This window comes from Seriola aureovittata, chromosome 22 (assembly GCF_021018895.1).
Source record: "Seriola aureovittata isolate HTS-2021-v1 ecotype China chromosome 22, ASM2101889v1, whole genome shotgun sequence".
In the NCBI taxonomy this organism is placed as follows: domain Eukaryota; kingdom Metazoa; phylum Chordata; class Actinopteri; order Carangiformes; family Carangidae; genus Seriola; species Seriola aureovittata.
In genome coordinates this window covers 21272803-21297802 of record NC_079385.1, presented here as the reverse complement: position 1 = coordinate 21297802, position 25000 = coordinate 21272803, and the positions used below count along the sequence as shown (strand labels likewise).

Sequence of the window (25000 nt, the reverse complement as noted above, 5' to 3'; positions counted from 1 at the left end):
ACGTCTGAGCAGCAGCAGAGAAATGAAAAGAGCAGCAACAAAAGAAGCTGAGAGCTGATCCAGGAGCAGCTCAGAGTCACACACGTGTGATTACTTTTCCCAGGACTCCATGTTTTATTCAGCCGGGACTCCATCTTGGACCCGGTATCCATGACGACGACACTGCAGTGACAACCTGTGAGGCGACGCTCGGGGAGCAAGAAGCTCAGGCTAGTTACTGTCTGAGCAGGAACTGGGTCTGACAAAAACCACCAGAATCAGCAGCACAGCTGTTTCACAAACATCTGGATTAACAATAAACATCTGTCAAATTCTGATTCAGCTGCAGTCGAACAGTTCACACCATGAATTACTGATAATCGATTAATAAACGCTGCTCCCAGCTCGTCACGTGTCAGCACTCGCTCTTCTTCTCTGCTGTAAATCTTTCTAAACTTTAATCTGCAGCGAGACAGTGAGTCTGACGTTTCCTCCCAGCTGACCTTTCAAAATAAAACACAGCCCGTCTGACCCAGTCAACTGCCTTTGTCCTGCTGACGTACACACACACACACACACACACACACACACACACACTTCACTTCAGACTGACTGCAGAGGTCAAAGGTCACACCTATAGATGTCCCATGAGTCACAGAGAGATCCGCTCTCACCTGTCTCACCTGTACAGTACACTTCCTGATTGACAGCACAGGAAGAGAAACACTTCCTGGATTTATCTGATGATAACACACAGTCCAACAGGAAGTGTCTCCTCCGACTCCTCCCACTCTGATAACATCCTATTATCTTATCATATAACCATCATTAGTGTCTCCTGCTCACAGACTGTGATATCTGATTCCTGATCCACACGGTACCTCAGCACTCACTACGGCGCCTAATGTGGATTCATCCTCCGCTGAAAATAGTCCCCAACAAACGATTGATTGATTGATTAATAAGTAAATTATGAAATATTTCAAACCTTTAAAAAAGTCATAATGACAGAGACTCGTCAGCTGTTTCTCCTCCACACAGGAACAGGTGTGTGTGTGTGTGTGTGTGTGTGTGTGTGTGTGTGTGTTCACTTCTCCTGTCAACACAGTCTGGTTCAACCTTGACTACATGATGACGTGTGATGTGTCCAGCAGGTGTGTAACATGTACACCTGTTACAGCTGTGACATCACTGCTCTCTGTCCAGGTAGATAAAATCACAGTTTCCTCTCAGGTTAATTTTACATTAGAACTTTATTTCACTCTTCAAACTAACCAGAAGCTTCTCTGTGCGGCTGGGTCTACTGTCTGCAGGCGAGGCGTTTAGGGAACATCGGAAAATTGTAGTGTCTACCAATAGCCTGTAAGTGTAAGTATCTGTATAAAGTAACGTCTACCGGTTTGCAAGTGAGGTGTTTAGGGGACATCTGTAAATTGTAAGTACAGATAATCCTGTTACACTCTCCCCCTCTAATCTCCATGAGTCTCTGTCACACACCTAGCCACCACAGGTAAACTCTCACCCTGTATAATGTATATTTGTGTCCATGGGATGCATCACAAATTCACATACTGACATATAAAATTAAATGTGTCATAACTGAGGCTCATGAACAGCACACACTGTAAATTCCCATGTAACTGAAGGACAGTGAATCTCACATTTACACAGGAGCCTCTGAAGGACCATGTGCAGGTAAATCTATACACATTTGCAACTGCACTTCAACGAAATGTCAGTTGCCATGACAACACCAAACAGCTGACTGTGTGTTTGTGTGACAACCGCATTCCCACTGAGACGGGCTGTGAGGCGTTTCCATGGTAACACAGACCTCCACCATCTGCGGCGAGCTGCTTCACATTCAGCTCAGAGCGTGAAACACGACGTGTGTTTACTCTGCCCGGCTGACACAGATAAGACAGGTGGAGTCATGTGACCTCTGATGTCATCCAGATCAAACACAGCAGAGGACAAACAGAACACACACCGACGCCGATTAACGTCTGTTCACAAACACACTGTGAACTTTTACTTTTCTGAAGGGACATTCATTAACTCAGTGTTTTCTCAGTGAATCATTTGCTCTGTGAAACTTCGTCTGATATAAAACTCTGCAGCTAAAAGTCACTTCATCAAACCTGTTCTTTTGTCAATTCACTAAAATCTAAGACCAATAAAAGCAACAAATCTTCAGGTTTAAGAAGTGAGAAACAAAATGTTTGATGTTTCCTTTAAAACTGTTTGTACATGTATCAGAACAGCTGCTCATTCATTTACGACTTTTTAAATCTGATTTTAAGGAAAAACGATTGAACAAGGAAACAAGGACACACCCACTCACATCCTGAATCGAAGGCTCCAAATAAAGCACGTCACACCTGTGTATACCCACCTATGAGTCACACAGAAGCAGGCCCACCTGACCAGGTAAGAGCCCATGTGACCACAGCGCCCTGCGTTAACAGAGGAAGGTGTGGTGATGGTAAACACACTGATCACTGTTTCTGTTCCCTCCAGGTGAGCTGGTATTAATGGAGCTGCAGGTGAAGTCTCTCTGCTTCCTGGTTCAATCATTTGTTTTTGAGATGAAACACTTTGTTTAATCAAATCACAGTAAAGTCACAGACTCACAAACGGTCTGAGTGTTTCATGTTTAATCAAACAGGTGAGGCTAAATATACCTGTTAAAGTCTAACTGCAGCTCAAACAAACTGTTAATGAGTCACCAGAGGAACTGATGTGAACACAACAACCGACGGCCAGAGAACGCATCACTCCTCAGACCACGTCACACCTGGATTTCATAATAAAATACACATTGTTAAATTAAGTTACAGTGAATGTGAAATGTTGTAACGTCTGTCTGAGCTTCAGTATCTGAGACAAAGCAGCAGAGTCTCTGTCAGTGTCCGACAGAGGAAAGTAAAGAGGATTGATAAGAAGATTTACATCCATGTGGTCCACACACACACACACACACACACACACACACACACACACACACACACACACACCTAATCCCTACTTTCCTCCTCCTGAATAAAGGCTACTGGGAAACGTCGTGTAAGACTGAACCATCAACATGTTTCTAGGAGATTTATGGCTTTAAATACAAACATACAAAAGCACCAAATATAGAATATAGAAGAGATAAATGTTTATTGTCCAAAAAAAGTAACATAAAAAAGTCTGATTCTTCAGTAGGTTAAACAGATATGAACATTATATTTAAAGCTCATGTTCAGACTGAGTCCTGATTGGTTGAAATGACTCATGTCCTCCAGTGACCTGTTTCTCTAAAGTTAAAAAGTGCAGCATCATAATAAGTTTACAGGTTTGATTTATTCTCTGTAGCTAAGCTAACGTTGCTAATGTTGTTCCTTCAGTTGTTTTTGTTTTGTCACGTTGGGGCGGCCATGTTGGATGCTGACTGACTCTGGTGCTTCCTGCAGTAGCTGCTACATGGACGTGTCGCTGCAGCTGTGGACGTGATGAACATGCAGGAGTGTTAACTCTGCGGTCGACGTTGTGAGAGGATTTTCATGTTGTCGACTCTTTTGATGCAACGCTATGCAATTTTTTTTTATCAACTCTGACCTCAGACTGATCCCCTGTTCCACTGGCTAAAAATGAAAGATCATTTAAAAATGATTTTTAATCTGAGCACTGTGACTTGCTTGTTTCACATAATGAACAGTTTAAAGGGTGGAGTCCACTTCTGGTCCGCTCAGACCCGCAGGTCTAACAGAGTCTGGCGTTGGTGGACTGTGGAAACCTTCCTGTGGTTCTGGTTTAATGATAGTGTGAAACGTGACTGTGTTAATGAGTGAGATAATGAGAGCAGCCTCTGTGTGTGTGGATTGATTAATTGTCTCTGATTCCCCGACAAGATCGAGGCCACGCGTCTCTGCTGGGACCTGGTTCTCATTTATCTCACTGTAACCTACATACTGGATCAGCTCTACTGTAGACCCTCTGAGACCAGTACAGACCCTCTGAGACCAGTACAGAGTTTCTGCTGCTGAGACCAGTACAGACCTTCTGAGACCAGTACAGATCCTGTTTCCTGTCTTTATGCTAAGCTAGGCTAACAGTGTCCCCTGCTTCCTGTCTTTATGCTAAGCTAGGCTAACAGTCTCCCCTGCTTCCTGTCTATATGCTAAACTAGGCTAACAGTTTCCCCTACTTCCTGTCTTTATTAAACTAGGCTAACAGTTTCCCCCTGCTTCCTGTCTTTATGCTAAGCTAGGCTAACAGTCTCCCCTGCTTCCTGTCTTTATGCTAAGCTAGGCTAACAGTCTCCCCTGCTTCCTGTCTTCATGCTAAGCTAGGTTAGCCACAGAGATGTGGAGCAGGTTTCCCTCCTGCAGCATGTTGGTGAGATCTGTTGAGCGTCCGATGATAAAGAGCGATCAGGTCGGTTACAGCTGCTGACAGTTTGATTAATTCAGATTACAGTGGGAGCTCCATCACCTCCGGCTGTGTTTAATCCATCCACTGACTCTGGTTATTGACTTTAATCCTGCTGCTCTGACACTGGACTCAGCAGCACATGTTCACGATGTGACCTGATCTCAGACTGAAACTACAAACTGTTTCTGCTCCGTGTTTCAGCCGCTCTCTGAGAGGCAGCGACGGAGCGACGGCTCGTTAACACAGGCTAATAATAATAATCCAGAATAATCCTCAAACTGCTGAGGGTCGAGAAACGGCCTCTTTAATTCCCCTGTGACGAAACTCCTGTGATACAGAGGGAGGATTTCATCATCACAAAGAACTGGAGGCGACTGAGAAATGACTGATGTTAGTGATTTAAACTAAACAGATGATATTATACCAGTTAAAGCAAAGGTGTAAATAACATATAAATAAATAAATATAACACTGATCACATTCAAACCTTTACTTTAAAACATAAATCAGAAGAGAAAATTCACTCACTCACTGAGTCACAGCCACTTCTGAGAAACGTTGATTATAAAATCAGGAATTAATCTAATTTCATTTTTATTCCCATGTCAGCTTTCATCACCACAGGAACAAAACAAACTCAAGCTGTGACATATGTTGGCTTTATGTTTGATGTGCAATATTCCTTTCATTATTTTATTGGTTTTACCCATTTATTAAATTAAAGTATCTGATCGTCAGTTTCAGTCTTTACTCTGATGAACACTAACTTCCTGTTTTTAAAAACCTACGGTACACACACACACACACACACACACACACACACACACACACAGTTTACGACACAGTCACTTCAGGAAAACTAAAAAATAACTCCGTCCAGTCTGGAGCTGGACAACGGGACGGAAACCAGCCGACGTGACACAGAGGTCGTCCTTTATGACATCACTGATGATGATTCTGATCACCTGCATCAACAGGTGAACACCTGAGAGAAAATCTGAGCTGATAAATAAGTTTCAGTCTTTATCTCTGAGCAATGAACTTAGAAGCAGCTACAGCTGTTTTACTGTCTCTCTTTTTTTCCCCTGGGTTTTGTCTCTCAGGCCACAGGCTCCTCTGTCCTACTGGGATCAGGTCTGAACACCTGCAGACACGACTCAGGGCTGAAAAAGGCTTTTTTATGTTCAACATTTTGACCTAAAAGACTCTGGAGTTAAACATCAGTAAAGAAAGGAGCAGGAAGTGTTTTGTTTCCATCATCCAGCTGTTCACTTGAATCATGTCTTTTGTCTTTGTATTTAAAGCTTCTATAAAATTAATAAAGTAATCTATCTATCTATTAGCTGTAACCTCAACATATAATCTGTCTATGATCTGTGATCAAACAGCTGTTCATCTCCACATCCATCATCATGATGATCCATGTGTTGTGCTGTCCAGAGGAAGTCTCTCTCTCTCTCTCTCTCTCTCTCTCTCTCTCTCTCTCTCTCTCTCTCTCTCTCTCTCTCTCTCTCTCTCTCTCTCTCTCTCTCTCTCTCTCTCTCTCTCTCTCTCTCCAGAGGAAGTCTCTCTCTCTCTCTCTCTCTCTCATGGAAGCATCTGACGCTCCAGAGGAGAGAGACTCTTCACAGCTTTTATTCTGAAAACACAGAGACTGAACCAAACAGGAAATGTGCTGCCAAACTGACACAAGGGGCAAAAAGAGGCTGAGAGGCTTCAGAGATGGACAGAGAGAAGAGCCTCTTGTCACAGACACAGACCCACAGTTCGTGTAGAAATGTAGATTATAGAAGCTTCACCACAGCAGACACAAGTCCAGAACGACAACAGGAAACAACCAGAGAACAGCCTGATACCTGAGATCACAACCGCAACATGAACACAACCACCAGCTTCAGGTAATTCTTAGTCGATTCCTCTCTGCTCTGAAAAATACCAGAATAAACAACCACTCCAGGACTTTTATTTTGAAATACTGAGCTGCGATAGATTGAGTTTAGAATCTAAAAACAACCACAGCTGACCCGACAGGAAGCAGGGAGCCTACCTGTGTGTAGCGTCCACAGGTGAGTCCAGACCTCAGTCCTCGGTCCCTGACGAGGATCTGTGCCTCATGTGTGACAGATTACAGAGGATCCAGGTCTCTGCAGGTCCTGGATTTGCTGCAGCAGCTTGTCATTCTGCACGACTGACGTGTTTAAGCCTCTAATTAATGACTCGTTAGGGACAGGTGGGGGAGGGGCAGGGGGCGGGGCTTGTCTAGCTCTGTCTACTACAGAGACCTGCTTCTGCTCAGACCTGAGCTGAAGCTGTGGAGCTTCATGTTTTATTTATCAGACCATAAACTTCAAATACAATAAAACTTCATTACTGCCTTTTCCCTTCAGTACATACAACACAGAGGTCAGAGGTCACGTCCTGACCCCCACCTGCTGCTGGTTTGAGACCAGGAGCTTCTCCTGGCTCCTCAGGGACCTGGACTTGGTTCCAGTCCACAATCATGTATCTGTCACTAATCATCCGCTGTTAATGTTCACTAAGACTGCAGCTAACGATTATTGATTAATCATTGATCCATTAATCATCAGGTCGATAAAACATCAGTTTTCTCCAACCAACAAAAATAAGAATATTCACTTTAATTTGAAAGGAAAGCAGCAAATATAGAAAATCTTTGGATTTAATTAAACCTAAAAAAATAAGTTAATCAATCAATCAATCAATCAATCAATAAAATGATCGATCATTAAACAGTGAACATGTTGTGGTCTGTTCTTTTTGTTCCAGTGTAATTCTAAAGTTCATAACTTTACATTCAGTCCATGTGGCTACAGCTGAAATGATCTATCAATTAGTTGATTAATTGATTAGATAATTGCCATAAAGTTTATCTGCACTATTTTAACAATCGTTCACTTCAGATCTTTATTGTCCCACAGGAGCAAATTATTTCTGCAGCGAAGCAGCATGAAAACACACAAACACACATGACACCATACTGACCACCTGATGGTCAATAACTGTCACTGATCACTTATCGGCCTCTGTACATGATCAATAACCTCCAGATACTGTAACTCAGTCTGTGAACAAACTGACTTCAGGTCAGAAGATCAAACTGAATTCCTTTAAATAATCTGATTAATCCAGATTTAATGAGCCCGACACACACACACACACACACACACACACACACACACACACACACACACACACACACAGTTTATGACATCATCATAAACATAATGTTTCCTGTCAGTGATAAACAGCTGATCAGCTGGTTCCTATGGAAACTAAGAAATACGTGATTGTTAAATGTTTGTTTGACCTGGTTTTAAGAAGATCGACTACAGGAAGTGTCTTGTCCTGTCTCACCAACACTTCAAAATAATGTTCATTTTTCCATCAAAGAAAATCTGAAAATTGTCAGAACTGAGAAACTCAAACCTCTGAGACAAATAATCAATCAATCAATCATTGAAACAGCTGTTAGTTATTTATCTGTCAATCAATGATGTAATTAATATTTAATTAGCTCTATTCAAAGGTTCAAATGTTTTAATGAGCGAACCAAAAACCTGCAGGAGAAGCTTCTGTCTCATATTGAATTTAATAACTTTATTGATAAGGAAATTTTGGTTTTCAGGTTTCAGACCTGTTCCAGACCTGATCCATGAGCTACAGGGTCAGAACCAGAACCTCCACCATGTGACCCTCAGTGTGAAGGTCTGTTGTAGTTTGATCTCAGTTTGTCTTCATCTGTCTCTTCTGTAAAGACACTGAGCAGCTGACCAGGAAGATTAGAAGAGAAAACAACACAGTGATAATGCACACACACACACACACACACACACACACACACACACACACACACACACACACACACACACACACACACACACACACACACAGGATTAACAAACAGTCTCTTATTAAAATGTCACTAAACCCTGTGAACCTTTGATGTTTCCTCCTGCTGCTTTCAGGAACACATGGTTCCTACCGGTCAAAGGTCAAACACTCAGCACCTCACTGATCAATAAATCAATCAATCAATCTCTCTTCATACAGCACCTTCACAGTGCTTTACAAGTGAGTGACGAACACACGGGATCAAGATACAATAAAATAAAATAAAATTCTACACTAAATAAAAAAAAAAAAAAAAACATAAGAACAATAAAACAGTAAAATAAAAAAAAATAAATAAATAAAAAAAAGTTGAATTGAGAAAAAATGTGAAGAAAAAAAAATAATTAAAAAAATAATTTTAAATATTATTTTAAAAGAATTTACAAAAAATATTAAAAAAAAATATTTTAAAAAATAATTTAAAAAATGATAAAATTATAATTGCAAAAATAAAACACTGATAAATTATAATTTAAAAAAATATTTGAAATTATAAATATTGAAAGAAATTAAAAATCTATTTAAAAAATCATTAAAAAAAGAAATATAAAAAATATATAAGTGTAGAAATTAAATACTTAAAAAAGTAAAGACTACACAATCTGAAACATGAACCTGATGAAAGGTGCCAGACCAATAAACCTTGATTGATTGATTGATTCACTGAGTTTCAGTCTGACACTCGACTCCTGTCAAAACTCATCAGCTCCAGTTTCCGGTTTCTATCCCACAATTCAACACGGGCTGCTCCGACAGATCGTGGCAACACCTGGCAGGTACGGTTACATCACCCTGTCGTCACAGTAACCGACATCACACACAAACAGCAGCAGCTCCCGGGAGACGCCACGTTAACAGTCAGTGTGGGAAAACATGACGGATGTTTTTTCACCATTTCTCATGTTTTACAGAGAAAACGAAGAAATAAATAATAAAAATAATCAGAGTGACGCCTCTGCTCTTTCAATACAATCTGATAAGTGACTTCTTATTCATTTCTTTAGATTTAACCTTTGACCCTGGACTTATTCCAAGATACTGGAGCAGTTTACATGTAGTGGAAAATAATTTTAATTGATTTATTTATTTACTCTGTGTTATTTACTTTTTCTTTTCCTTTTGGGTTTTCTCTTTTGTATTTTTGGTTTTGTTTTCTTTATTTTTTTGTCTTATCTTTTCTTTTGTCTTTTCACTCATCCTGTTTGTGATATGTTCTTTTTTTAACTTAAGGACAGATGGAAAACTATAAAAAATAATGATAATAATACTACTTAAAAATAACAGGAAAAACAACAACAATAATAATAATAATCTCTTGTGGTTTAACTGGAACAAAATATGTTCTAACATCTATGTTCTATGCAATGAGCTATATATTGTATTTTATTTGTACTATGGTGTGGTTGGTGTCTACGGCGTAATGTGACTATAGTTTAATGTGACAGTTATTTTCTTATTCTTTCATCTTTTTCTCTGAAACCAGTGAAAAACAAACGTCAGAGTTTTCTCACAGTTCAATGAGACGTTTTCAAACCAAAAGATCAAGGACGAAGAATCAAGAACCTTCACATCTGACAAACTGATCTCTGGTTTTTTTCTTAGTTAAATGACTAAAATGATTATTTGATTAGAAAATTAGCTGCAGAATAAGTTTTGTTTCCTCTGAACTCAGAACTTTTCTGTTCAGGAAACATGTGAACGTTTCCTCCATCAGAGGTTCCTACAGAAATAAAACGTCCCCATCAGAGAGCCTGAGAGCTGGGAAACATCCAGAAATAGTCTGGACCACAGCAGCTGGACCCATGGTTCCCACGAAGACCAGAGTCCCAACAGAAAACAGATCCAGGACCAGCTGTGGACTTTAATCCTCCACTGCCTGACTCCAACAGGAAACTCTTCAAATGGGACGAAGCCACAGAAAAACAGCGACGGTTACACAACACACTCGGCTCAAAGGTCCTTAAGGGTTCAACATGCAGATGTGGGTTTCTAAGAGCCTGACGACCTTTGACCTCCAGATAAAACAGCACTTTTCAGAGTAAAACACTGACTACAGGTACAACTGCTGTGAATACTCAGAGGAAGTTCAACATTCAGAATTAAAACATTAAAGTTCAGATTCACTGATTTCCCATAATGCACCTCCAGCTCACGTCAAACACACCGGAGTTTAAAAACAAGAAGGTTTAGGAGTCACTTAGAGACGCTGACTGATCCTGGTCCCAAGCTGCTGCTGCTGCACAGACACACCCGGACGGACCCCCCACCCCTCGGTCCAGACCCTGGACCCCCCCACCCCCACCCCTGGGTCCAGACCCTGGACCAGAGTCCTGCAGGCCTGTTCAGTGAGCCAGTCTTTGTGATGTCAGAAATGTCTTTGAATCATTTTAATAGTTGTCAAAATGACTCGCTGAGCTTTTTAAAGTTTAGAAATATAAAGTAAAGTGAAATAAAAACATAATTTCTGTAACAGGAGTCTCAAGTAAAAGGATGCAGAGCTCAAGATGAAGTTCAGTGGAGTACGTGGAGTGACCAGGTAATCTCACCTGAGACCTGGACTCATAACACCAATTACCTGGAGAGGTCACAGGAGGGAAATCTAATGAGCTGCTGCTTCATGTGTTCACCTTTACACCTGCTCTCAGGAGCTCGCTGTCCACTCCTCTTTTACTTTACACTAAATATTAATGTGGCCCAGCTCTGAGGAGGAGGAATCATTGAACAGTGTACAAGGAACTACGTGTGTTTTCCCGCTAAAACCAGGTGGGACCGCTGCTAGCTTAAACGGTTAATGTCCAAAACGTCGGTTGAAGTCAAAGACAACAGGAGCCGTTTGTTTTAAAGAGATAAACTAGCACCGGGCAGACCTTCCTCTAACCCCGGCTGCAACAATAAGGAGCCGAGCTATCTCTGTCATCCCTGGCAACAGCTCTCCATTCAGGCCAAACCAAACAAAAGGGCTCCGACACACCGGGCAGCGCCGGACACACAGCCGGGGACACACCGCCTGTGGACGGCGCCGCCTCACACACCTGAACGGCTACGTTAGCCTGGCTCGGCTCGGCTAGCTTGTTTTTGTCTTTGATTCAGGTAAATCCAGGTATCCTTTTCTTTCAGGGACAAACTGTGGGTCACTATGAGAAGAAGAAGCGTGGAGCTGCCAACAACCGTTATTTTCCACTAACACACAACGCGCCAAATCCCATTAGAGATTCTGGCGATTTAAGGTGAATTTGCGTCTCATCAAGTATAAATGTAGGATTAGATTTAAATGGGTCATTAACAGCTGTGATAGGTGGTTCTGTTCATTTCGGCACATTTGTGATCCACTGCTAGACGGTTAAGCTTGAATAAATTATTTAGGAAAACTTGGTTTTGGTTCACAACACTCAGTGTCGCCCACCGCGATGTGACGGTAATTTCGGGGTAAGAAGACGTAAGAAATAACACGTGAAGTGGTCATAAAAGTTCAATTTACATTAATTTAACACATTTGTGGTGTGATACGAACATGCCGAATTAACAACAAGACACTAACACTGCGTTAAATCTGGTAATCTCACGTGTACTTGTCTGTAAATAGCTACAGCATTAAGTAATCTAAGATTTCCAACGCAGTCTGGTGCGGGTGTTTCTCCGCTTGCTGCACCGCAGGGCTGCCGCTCCTTCCACGGAGCAGAAGGGCAGATCAAGTTGCTTCGGTGTGCATTGGCATTTTCTGTTAAGGTTGAACGTCACCACGAAGAATCTGATAAAATCATAATATATTTATAATGCACCGGATAATTAGATAATTAGAGACCCCCCCCACCCCCTTTTATAATGAGCCCCCGGTTCATGTAACCGACAGACACGTCTGTCTCCGGGTGGAGCTGAGGGAGGAATGTTAAGTGCCCTGTTGAATCATTATAACAGTCTTACCTGCAGGTAAAGGGCTTCATCCAATAATCCGTTTATCGTTAGAAAAACATGGCACACATGAAACAAGCTGATATCTCCAGGTTTTCAGCGGCTCCTCCGGACTCTTTGTATCCGACAAAACTGAACTCTGGTTCGGACACAGAAGTTTTTCTTTAGCGGCTCAGCTCCGCGGGATGTGACTCGGATTAAACTACACTTGACTTTGAATTGTGTGGAAAAGCAGCAGCAGTCAACCTGCCCGGAGACCAGCGGGGGGGCGTGTCCCTGAGCGTTGACTGACAGGCAGTCCAGCTGCCTCGGAGGACACGCCCCTTCTGGTATCCAAGTTACACGCTGTTATACATGTAGTTCACTGCTGGAACTGAGTTTTTAAAGCAAAACATTAACTAGTAATTTGCAGAGTTGTAGTTTTAGATCCAAATCGCATTTAAGTTTTCTGTCATATATTTTTGTATATTAGTAATTTTAGTTAAAAAAAAAAAAAAAAAGAAAATTCTGGTTTGGGATTCCACATCTTATTTTGAATTTTTATAAACAAATAAAATGAACCCCATACTGTAGCCTGGTTTAGAAAAAGTGCCTTCCAGTCGACACTCTGGGACCTTGTCCCCCATTATGAACAGTCAGTGAAGGGGTCAGGACCCCCCCTGCTGGAGGCTGGACAGATTGAGCCTCACTGTATTCATGAGCTGCAGACTCAACAGGAAATACTGAAATATTATTTCTACTTTTCTTTTAATAGATGATTGTATGTTATTAATCTTTTACACCCGCACTACTGAGTCATTTAAAGGATCAGCTCACCCAAATTACAACATTAGCAAAGTGCACAGTCACAGTCAGCAGGTTGAATATGGACTGTTTCTTCACTGCTATTTTAAATGCGATGTTTCTGAGTCTCACACCTGGACACAGAAAACCAGAACTCTCTGACTGGACAGATTTTTATCTTTGTTGTGTATTTTGGACGAACTGCCCCTTTAAACCATCAAAACATTTCATTCATTTTAGTCCTTACTGTCTTTCTGTTTGCCCTGTGGTCTTCATCCAACTCTGTGGTTTTTGTTTTGAATATTTCTTTCTTTATATTTTCCACTACTACCGTCCATGTCTTTATACTTTTAATGAAGGTTTTTCTGAAGTTTCTTCCTCAGGGAAGTTATTGATCTGTGATATTGGTCTGTTCAAATTAAACTGACTTAATGTTCGACAATTTACTGTTCTTTGTGTTGTAAATGTTCTGGTTTTGCAGATGTTCCTGCCAATTTTAAATCAGATAAAAATAATCTTATTAAAATCTTCCAGTTCTGTCCACATCACGAGGCTGTGACAGTAACAGCCACATGACAGCGCCCCCTATAGTCACATCACAATGGTTTCTACAGGGTTTCTGCAGGTCTTATAAATTCTTATACATCTTTGAATTCAGTTCCCTTTAGAAGGTTTTATAGTTTTAACGTTGCTGTACAAATGTCTTGAATATCTTTCCTGTCACAGAAACATCAGTTCTAACTTCAGTTGTTTGGAAACTCGTTGACTCTTATTAGTTTTACTTTTACTTAATAAAATTAAGTTTTTTAATTCATTAATCCATCCATCATTTTCCAGCATCTGATCTGGATCCAGACCCCAGACTGAAAGAGACACAATAAACTGTTGTCTGTGGTTGTTTTGTGTCTCTGTAGTTGTTTTCTGACTTTCATACAGAGGATCTGGTCCAGGGGCCCCTTGACTCTTTAAGAAAAAAAAACAATTTCCGCAGGATTATCTTTTACCAACTTTTCTTAAATAACAGAGATAAAGTGTGTCTGATATAAACCTGGTGTAAATGAAGAACCATGTGTAAAACCAACAGCTCATGTTTTCAGTGGGCTGTTCCTTTAAATCAGACAGTGACTGATATGAGAAACACACTCAGAGCCTCTTCATCATCATCATCATCATCATGTCTTTTACTGTTTATACACTGAATCAAATCCTCCAGACCACAGTAGTGCAAGATTAACTGTGAATATGTGAGTGATGATCCGTCTGTTGTCTGCACGCTCTCCAAGAGTCCCAGCCTCTTCACACTCACTAACCAGACCCACGTCCTCTCTGGTCTTTGTTTCCATGGCGACCCTCAGGACAGGTGAAGGGTTCAGTTCGTCCCTGCAGCTCCAACAACACCTGAGGTTACAGAATCTACAGACCAGAGCTGCTGAGACTCAGACCATCCTGATCCAGGTCCACATCTACAGGTTTCAGTTCAGTTCTGGTCCTTGAGCCTGTGAGAAAATCCTCCTCCTCCTCATCTTCATCATCAGGATGAAGATCCAGACAGAGTGAATTAATGAGCAGCTCTCACCCACAGACCAGACGAGACATTCAAAGGCTCAGAGTCAGTGAAAAGTGTCTGTCGTCCTGCTTCATCTCTCACACACACACTCACACTCTCTCTCACACACACGCACGCACGCACGCACACACACACACACACACACACAGCATCTCCAGGTTCATCAGCTGAACTTTTTAACACACCTTGATCAGGTTTTACATCACCTCCATTTCTCCAGTTTAAATTCATTAAATTTACATCATTTAAAAACAGAATAAATCAACTGTTGTAGATTTTAAAATCAAAAAATCATTGAATCTTCTTTTTGAAACTTGAATCTAAATGACTCCTGCAGCTGCAGATCAGCTTCAGTCCAGTTCATCCAGACCAGATCCACGTGGTTCAGGTCTGGAGACTGTGCTGGTCTTGTTCTCTCTGACCAGCCAGTCTGTCTGTTTCCCTCCTCTGAGGAGTGTACAGTCCAACCTCCTGCAGTACAGTGTCGTCATGGTGATGATCAGAGGGTCTGTCATCATCAACCTTTAGCTTTCAGCTTCATTTACTCCCACTGCTTCAGGAGAGATGAGGTTATGTCTTTATTTGATCCCTGAAAATGTTCCAACATTATTTTTCAGTGTGAAATAAACTTTTTTTTTTTAACCTTTTAATGTTTTTCTCTGGACTTGATCCACTAACATTTCAATCTAAACTGGAGAAAAGGGGGCAGTGTAAAACCTGACTGGTACTTCCTGGTTCTGAAGGACCTATAGGGACAGGTGGTGTATTTGCGCCCTCTAGTGAGCTGTTCCTGTTACTGTCAGACCTGGTCTCAGTGGTCCTGGACTAGTGACCGTGATCACATGCCAACAGTGACAATTCCAATATAAACAGGCTGTAAATCAGCTGTAAATATTCTATAAAATAACATGTAGACTGAAGACTGAGAGAGACTCATTTAAATCAACACAGAACAGAGAATCAGCTGATTTAAGGTCAGAGACTTCAGCTGTTCTCTGACAGACTGTAGATGCAACATTAAAAACAGCCCGACTTCATCTCTCTGCAGGAGAAGCTGTTGCACCGATTCTCCCTCCACTCAGAAACCAGTATCTAACAGCTGCTGTCACTTTAAAACCTCTTATGATCAGGCTGATGTTCCAGATGTTAGATTCTGTATCTGTGTGACGCTCTGATGCTGCCTGTGTGTGTTTCTCTGTGTTCAACCGTCAGTGGAGTGAAGCTGCGTCTGTCAGACTCGTCCTGACCGTAGACCTGATCCAGGACCAGGTTCAGGAGACCTCAATGATCTCCATGCTGCCGGAGAAGCTCGACTGACTCCCCACCTTCCCCATCTCCTCTCTGGACCTGCTGTCCGTCATCCCGTCTCCGAACTCCATCTGACAGCTGCGTCGCTTCAGCTGCTTCTCGAAGCTGCTCTCCTCGTGCCAGCTCCGCCTCGAGTCCCCGCGGTCGCCCGTCCTCTGCCGGCTGCGCCGCCGCACCGCCTCAAGGCCGTGACTGCAGCTGTACGCCGCAAAGCCTCCGCCGCTGCCGCTCAGGATGGAGGTGGAGTAGAAACGTGTGGAGTCGGAGGAGAGGTACCAGCCGCCGGCCAGGGAGGAGGTTGAGACGGTAACGGGGCCCAGCAGGATGTCCGAGTGCCAGCCTTTCAGGGCGCCACCGAATCCGGGTTTGGCGAGGTGCTGCTGGCTGCGGGAGAGGCCGAACAGGAAGCTGGTGGCGTTTTCCTCCATGCTGCCACTGCGGTGCAGCTGCTGTGAACAGTTCGGAGCAGCAGGGGGAGGTTTGGTGAAGCCGCTAGAGGCCGGAGGCGCTCGCTCCGGGGCGTCGGCCTCCTCCTTGTCGGGGCTTTGCTCCGGAGTGGACTGCTCCGACACCTCCTCCACCGGTGAGAACTGGCACGGCTTACTGGTCGGCTCTTTGAAGGCAGAGGGTTTGTAGAAGTCGGCGGCGTCTCCTGATCCGCCGTGAGGGACGAACACGCGGTGGGCGGTGCCCCCGCCCGGCTCGCCGTACGACTTGATGTCCAGAGAGAAGGAGCGCTTCAGCCGGGCGTTGTCCTCGGCTCCGTCAGGGAGCTGCAGGCCGCTCAGAGCCTGAGCCAGCAGACGCTCCTCGGGGGTGTCGACCAACACGCAGGGCAGGGTGAGGGGCTCCAGCAGCGCCAGGCCGGGGCCCAGGGGGGGGTCCGGACAGGCCAGAGCCTCCCGGTCCTCAGGCTGGGGGGGGGCCTCAGCGCTGGGCTCCTGGGGATGGAGGGACTTGAGTTTAGTCTCTGTACCATGAGGACTCTTGATCTTCTTCTCAAAGTCCAGTAGCTGACCCAGGAAGTTGAAGTTAGGAGAGATGGTCGGACGCTTCTCCTTCACAAACCTGAGGGGGGGGGGGGAACACACACGTCATTAGTGAGGATCATGACGAGCGTCTGTAATTAACAGTGACACAGAGGACGGATTAATGAGGCTTAGGACTCATTAACAGACGGTCTGTTGTTTGGATCGATGTGCAGAGGAATGTGGACGATGAGACTTCAAACAGGATCTGAACTCAAACTCTCGACTCTGCTGCATCAGCTGAAGACAAGTCGTGTTAGCAGAGATAGCGTGTGATGCTAACGTTCAGTCCAGACTCAACAACTATGAACAGATTAAATAAGAAGTCCATAAGAAGATATAAAAACCATCTCAGTGTAGTTTTACATCTCCTCTCTCAGACTTCTCTCTGGAGCTCTAGTAACAACAGGTCAGTGAGCCAATCAGAAAAGAGGAGGCTCTGAGCCTCTCTTCTGATTGGCTGACTGTTTTCTGAGTGATCCAATAAAAATAAAGCAGATTTCAGGTAAAAACACTCAGAGAACCAAATCCTGGTTTGGATGGTGGGTCCAGGTGGGCGGGGCTTGGTGACTGCTTTGTTGTGACATCACAAAGTTCCAGAAGTCCTGACGGCTGGTTTTAAGGCTCAGTTTCTGAATACAGGCTGTGTGCATTTCTCTGTGGACTGAGGCTTTGATACTTTCACAGTATTAATATAGAAGCTAGAGCTGATCTATAATCTATAATCACACTACACATGGACACAGACCTTTACACTGGAGGAGATTTAATGTTTGACACTGTATCTGATCCAGTTCATAAATAAGGAGTCTGTAATTCATTTAAACTCAAATATGGAGGTTTTATTTCTTATTGTTTAGAAATATATTCAGACCAGATAGAAACATTATCAAAGGTTTTCAGTTAAAGCTGAAGCAGTCTGATGTGAACTCCTCGACCTCCACATCTGATTTTTGTGAATAATTTAATAATACTGTAATAAATCAGATGTTTAATATAAATACTTCTCTGTCAGCTCTCTTGGTAGTAAACCAGCCACCTGCTCCACAGTAAAAACACCAGCTGCTGGACAGGAAGTCAGTTCAGGACGTCTATGACAGTATAAGTCAGTGACTGATGATTCTGACCTGTACGCCTCGTCCAGAGACATGTCCATCCTCTTCATGATGTATGCGATGGCGATGGTGGCGGAGCGGGAGATCCCGGCCAGACAGTGAACCAGGACCCGGGCGTTGGAAGCTTTGGCCTTTTCTGAAACACAAGAGTTCAGACTGATTGAGAACTCGGATTATATCAAACTGCAGATCCTGGTTTTGTGTCTGTGGTGGTTTTTCCTGCTGACCTATGAACTCCACAGACCGGTCCAACCAGGGCAGGATCTTCTCACAGAACGAGTCGTTGACAGGGACTCTGAGGAAGTGGGAGTCTGGGATGAAGTCTGGTTTGGGGCAGGTGTTGCTGGCGTTCAGGACGTAGGCGATCTCGTTCTGCTGCATCAGATCCTGCAGAGAGAAACACACAAGAGAATATGATTTAAACTCCTTCTTCTATTTACTAAAAGATTCGCCTGATTTTCATCTTGATTTTTTGTCTGGCTGTTGTGTGTGATGTTCAAACTTTATTTTTTTGTGGACTTAAAGGGAATTCTAGTCCGTGTTGGCTTCAGAGGAAGACAGATCTGATGATGGAGGTTCATAGAAAAACATGTGAACATGTAGTTTGGTTTTGTTGTGAATAGTGTGTGTAACGACTGTGGCAGTAATTTAACATCATGGGAGTTGAACAGTGATCTATCAGCAATGGTCAGGTTAATCTTTACTGAGTCAGAGACACTGAGGTCACTAGAGGTCAGATCAGAGCTGTGATCAGGTGATTCTGATGTAAACTAACAGCAGCTGATCAGTCAGTTACTGGAGAGAAATATTAGTGTTGATTTTTTTTTATTTTGTCCAGTTGTTTTCGATTTAAAAAACTCCTTTAGGATACTATGACCTGGACAAATGAGAATATACACAGGCCTGTTGATTTTTTAGTTTCGACAAAGACGACCTCCACTAACATCATGAACAATTAACACTTAGTTAACCTGTTATCAGACAAGCTGTTGGTCAGTCTGTCTGAACAGCTCCTCCTGTTTATTTTGCTGTACCTTGTTGAGGACGTCTCTCTGGCAGCCCAGGTACAGGTGAGGCAGGATGCGGGTCGGCCCGATGTTGGTGACAGGCAGACAGGGCTGAGAGATACAGGAGGGAACCAGGGTGGACTTCCCCTCACACAGACCAGGGAACAGGTGGGAGAACTCTGAGAACCCACCTGGAAGAACCACAGACAGACAGTTAGTGTCAGAGATGAGGAACGACGACCAGAGAAGATCCAACACCTGGAGGAACATTTCAGCTGGTTTTAGTCTTAGTCAGGAGGCAACGACACACCCAGCTCCAGCTTTTACTGATGCTGCTCAAAACCAGACTGAACCAGACTGAACCAGACTGAACCAGACTGAACCAGACTGAACCAGACTAAACCAGACTAAACCAGACTGAACCAGACTGAACCAGACTGAACCAGACTAAACCAGACTAAACCAGACTGAACCAGACTGACCCAGACTAAACCAGACTAAACCAGACTAAACCAGACTGAACCAGACTGAACCAGACTGAACCAGACTAAACCAGACTAAACCAGACTGAACCAGACTAAACCAGACTGAACCAGACTGAACCAGACTGAACCAGACTGAACCAGACTGAACCAGACTAAACCAGACTGAACCAGACTGAACCAGACTGAACCAGACTAAACCAGACTGAACCAGACTGACCCAGACTGAACCAGACTGACCCAGACTGACCCAGACTGAACCAGACTGAACCAGACTAAACCAGACTGAACCAGACTGAACCAGACTGAACCAGACTGACCCAGACTGAACCAGACTGACCCAGACTAAACCAGACTGACCCAGACTGACCCAGACTGACCCAGACTGAACCAGACTGACCCAGACTGACCCAGACTAAACCAGACTGAACCAGACTAAACCAGACTGAACCAGACTGAACCAGACTGAACCAGACTGAACCAGACTAAACCAGACAGAACCAGACTGACCCAGACTGAACCAGACTGAACCAGACTGAACCAGACTGAACCAGACTGACCCAGACTGACCCAGACTGACCCAGACTGAACCAGACTGAACCAGACTGAACCAGACTAAACCAGACTAAACCAGACTAAACCAGACTGAACCAGACTGAACCAGACTGAACCATTTGAATGATCCGATATTGATTCTTAAAATCCTGAAACCCTGTCAGTGATCATCACAGTGACAGTCCACTTGTACTGGACAGTATTTATATTTTAAAACATGCAGAATCATGGTTTTTATTATTCTCACTCACATATAGAAAAAATAAAAAAGTCTCATGTTTTAGACGTTTAGAAATGTTAAGAATGTGTTTACAGTTCAGCTAATAACAGTTTTACATTGAAGGAAACAACAGAGCTGCTCACTGGATGAATGTAGAATATATTTTCACACACCGCTCTGCTCCGTCTGAGCAACCTTCACTTTATCACTGACATCAGTCTGTTGATTTGATCCTGTTGTTACCACGGATACGGAAAACATCTATTCTACTAAATGTTACATAAAAATGTAATGATATTTTCTTAAAACAATTTAATAATTAATATTTGACTTGAGTTTCCAGTGGACAGGTGACTGACTGTCTCCTGCTGCAGTATTTTAAAGAGGACTTTTACTTTGAAAAGACAGGCACAGGCACACGGACCCACTGATGTTATACATTGTCAGAGTGTGATCTCTGTCTCTGTGTCTGAGCCATTATCAGTTTAAACCTGCTGTGTTCGGTTATATTGAGCTCCACCAGCTACAGATGGTTCGTCCTCTACACTGGTTGCCAGGCAACAAGCCTCTGAATCGATCGTCCGCAGCCTCCGACACGAAGCTGATGAAGAGATGCTGTTACCTCACGGTGTCAGTGACACGTCACCTGTTTTACTCTAATCAGGCTGCGGCCTTTCCCAGCATGCACTCTGTCTCTGTCCAGCTCAAGTCTCATGGTGTTTTATTTAGATTGTGTTTCTCACGGTCCAAAGGTCAAGCAGCACTTTTTATTTATTCATGAGGATTTTCCTCAAGTGACTGTCTGGACTCTCCTCATACAGGAGGAACATGGAGGAGTATATTCAATATTGACAACTATGTTATAATAATAACACAAATAATAAAACTCTGTAATAAAAACTACAAGAGGACAGTCTGAGTTTATTACACCTTCATATTCATGTTTAATGTCATTTTGTTTGTTGTCCTGGTTTTATCTATTTAGGTTTCCATTCTGCAATTAGTTTATTAAATTTGTATTATTATCATTCAAAACCGTTCATGGTTTTAATGTTACGATTCTAAAACCAAGGTTTAAACAAAACAATCTCACCACAGGGTCATTTAGTAGCTGTTCTGGAGCTTTCGGTCGGATCCCTGGACCTTCATCAGCTCACGAAGTTACTGTGGAACTGTAGATGTTCAAACTTTATTTTTTTGTGGACTTAAAGGGATCTCTAGTCCGTGTTGGCTTCAGAGGAAGACAGATGTGATACGACTGAAAGATCCAGAACAGATACTCAGTAAACAACATTGTTCTTAACCCTCACACACTGTTCATGTTTCTGCCTTCACAGTAAGAGCTCCCTCATGATAAGAGTCTGTAGTGAGTCTTGAACTACAGATCTATGTAGAAAGTATCAACAGCCTCTCTGACATTAATACATGGAGGATTAATCCTTCATTAATGTGTCGGAGCAGGGAGAGAGTATCTTTTAGGTTTTCATCACTGGTTTTTGGAGAAAAACATCTACTGCACCGTCTGTCTGCTGCCATGACCTCAGTCAGTGAAGTGGCAGCTCAGGTACCTTCATCATCTTCTTGATTTCTTAATAACTATATCAGTTATAGTGAGATATAGTTGAAGTTACTGCACAACCAACAATAACATTTTTTTTTTTAAAATGTTGTTGAACATTAGATTTCTTGTGTCTTTCTCTTCAGAATGAGAAATAAAACCTCAGGTCTCCATTTAACAAACTGAATTAAAATGGCTCCATGTTCAGACTGAGACCAACAACATGTGCCTCAGAGCCTTTGGTTCCTCCTGAGGGAAGCTGGGGACTGTTTTCAGTGACAGATTGTTGTATTCATGGTTAATATTTGCCCCAGTTCATGTCTGTTTTTAGACATTAATGTTCTTCTGTCCCTGTTCCTGATGATGATCCAGGTCTTTCTCTCTGTACGTCCCTTTAAAGCTTCCCCTCCCGTCACAGCCTGAACCTTCAGTCAGAAACTGGTTCCTGGTTCAGTCGTTGTGTAACTCTCAAACCTTTGACCGAGTGCTTTTGGGAAGCCCAGAAGTCTTTGGTGTGTTTGACGTGTGAGGGTGGAGTCGTCATGCAGCATTACATCATGGTTACATAACGTGAGCCTCAGTGGAAAGAAGGGAGGACGTCTGCAGTCGATCCGCCTGTCGCTCAAACCAATAAACAGCTGGATGACAGTGACCGAGCTCAGACTCAGCATGAAGAGAGACTGACAGTGAAGAGCAGGAGACACACTCTGCTGCAGTGATTAGTCACTGCGTGAGTCTAAATGAGAATTAATGGATCATTTATTTCTGCAGTGTCCAAAGATCACAACAACTCTGACGGAGAAAAACTGTCATACTACACTGTAAAAATACTGTAAGTCTAACCTGAGTCAAACCACCAAAGTATCAGCGACAGTGTGACAGTCCTCATTATTCAGACTGATAAACATCATATTATTGGACTGCATCACCTTAATGTTGCAGCTGGTGAAGGTCTCATTTTATTACTTAACACACAGTCCTTTGCTTTATCTTAACCTGCACTAATACATCAGAATTTATATGTTAATTAAAAACAAAATTATCAGGTATAAGCAGAATTCTTAAACGCAGGTAAACTTGCCTTATAAAAGCTGATTGACGTCTTTTTAAGTTTGTCTTTGTGTTCAGACCTTACACACACACACACACACACACACACACACACACACACACACACACAGACGCAGGGGGAGAGTTAGCTGCTAGCCGCCATGCTAACTGGTTAAACGGATCTGTCTGACCTCATCTCCAGGTTGATGCTCCTGTTAAAGTGTCGGAGCATCTGATCAATGATTGTGTGTTTTGACAAACTTATTTCTGGGCTGCAGCTTCACTCTTTCATCTCTGAGCGCAGGGTAGCCTCAGTGTTTCTGGTGCTGGACAGGTGACAGGTGTGTTTACAGTGTCTGCATCTGAGAGACGTCACAGCAGGAAAGGGTGGGTGGTAGTGAGTTCACCCGGGTGTTGTGTTTACATCACTGCTGATCGGAGCCAATAAATACTCGTGTCTACTGCAGAGTCAGGTCACCAAATTCATCAGGGGTCGAAAGGCCATAAAAATGAACTGTTTAAGCTAATGCTAACGTTAGCTATGTATCAATACCAAAACCTACAAATGGCTCCTCTAAAAAGCAGATATGACACCATCTCCGTTACCTTCATAGTTCAGTGTCTGTCAGAGGTGATGGTGACATGTTGCTGTGTGAGTGCTGAAGGTGCAGGTTCAGGGTCGGACTGGACTCACCTGAGAGCAGGTGGACGGAGGGGAAGCTCCTCTCCAGTTTAACCAGCAGGACGCTGAGGAAGGACTCGGAGCTGAGAGCAGCCGGGTCTGAAGAGCTCTGATCGTACACGACGACCTCCTGATCGGCCTGCAGCTCCAACTACAGCACAGAGAGAGTTTTACACAGTTATAAGAAGAAGAAGAAGTGAACACACTGACACATCATCACTGTTTAAGTTGACGTGTTGGACTTTTATTTCCACCTCCAGCAGCTGCAGATCAACATGTTTCTAGCTTCTTCACACTCGAGGAAACTTTCCCTCCACCAGAGCACAGAGGACTAATTACAGCTCATAATCAAACGGAAAATGTTGCCTCAGTCGTAAAACAAGCGGCCGAGCTTCCTTAAAGCTGTTATTCCAATTTAACACCTCACCACAAAAAGAGAGGAGCGGCCTCTGCAGCTCTTTGTTAAATATAAATACACTGCTCTGAGGTCAGACGCCCACGTCCAACTGAGAGAGAGAGCCGGGAAACGCAGACTCAGAGTTTAAAGTGTTTTAAACACAGAGCAGAGGATTTTACTTTACATTCACTTCACTGATTCTTCTCTTTCTCACATTGTTGCATCTATGGATTTTTGCAGAAGTATCCAAGAATACAAAAAGATAAGATAAAATTACCTCTAATTTGGATTTCTTTAAATTTAAATACATGTAAATCTGAAAAAACATACAGTAATTAATTGAGTTTAACTGATGTGACTGTCTTAGTTACATGGCATCATTTGATCTTTTCTCTTCATGTCCACAGGTTCTGAGCTCAGCGTCTGTCTCTAAATCAATCAGGTTTACAGAAGGTTCTGATCTGGTTTCCTGAGGACAGATGAACCTGTGACTCTGTGGATTTTACCTTCTTCTTGGCTGAGTGCTGCAGCAGCTCAGCGATCTGGACTTTGTCCTGCTGCAGCCTCCTCTTCATCAGCTTGGAGCAGTTCACGTTCACCGCCTCCAGGATGTGCGAGGCGTTGTAGTCCACGAAGGGCCGGCTGTCGATCAGAACCACCCGGTCCAGCCCCCCCTCCAGCAGAACCACCAGGGCCTCAGCCCCAATGGGCCGCACCGCTCCGGGCTTCAGCATCCCAGATCCAGACTTGGACCCCGGACGTTCTGACATGTCAAACCCCTTCTTCCTCTTCCCCCCCCACCCCCCCACCCCCCTCCCTCCCTACTCGTAGTCCCCCTCCCCCTCCTCCTCCTCCTCTTGGGCGTCCCGAGCCGGCGGTCCAGCGCAGTGACGCAGCCTGGCGAGGAACCTCAGAGGATGAAGAGCTCCATTGTGTCGGCCCGGTATGATGTCATCCTGATGGCGCTTAGAGAGAGAGAGAGAGAGAGAGAGAGAGAGAGAGAGAGAGAGAGAGAGAGCGAGAGAGCGAGAG

At 43.4% G+C, this 25000-nt stretch overlaps 2 protein-coding genes across 4 annotated transcripts in view; both read right to left on the bottom strand.

The window, feature by feature from the left end:
• Positions 1–14023, bottom strand: part of eps8a (epidermal growth factor receptor pathway substrate 8a) — a 38564-nt gene extending 24541 nt beyond the window's left edge. For all 3 annotated transcript variants that reach the window (XM_056367640.1, XM_056367641.1, XM_056367642.1), the window contains exon 1: positions 12229–14023. The gene's annotated coding sequence lies outside the window, so the exon portion shown is untranslated. The remainder of the gene's footprint in view (positions 1–12228) is intronic.
• Positions 14024–14156: 133 nt separating this feature from the next.
• Positions 14157–24772, bottom strand: dusp16 (dual specificity phosphatase 16). The gene is made up of 6 exons (XM_056367646.1): positions 24475–24772; positions 23584–23722; positions 19052–19215; positions 18245–18404; positions 18030–18153; positions 14157–16942 (listed from the first exon to the last, which is right to left on the bottom strand). The coding sequence occupies exons 1-6, from the start codon at positions 24736–24738 to the stop codon at positions 15838–15840; spliced, it is 1956 nt and encodes a 651-aa protein (XP_056223621.1). The 5' UTR covers positions 24739–24772; the 3' UTR covers positions 14157–15837.
• Positions 24773–25000: the final 228 nt, after the last annotated feature.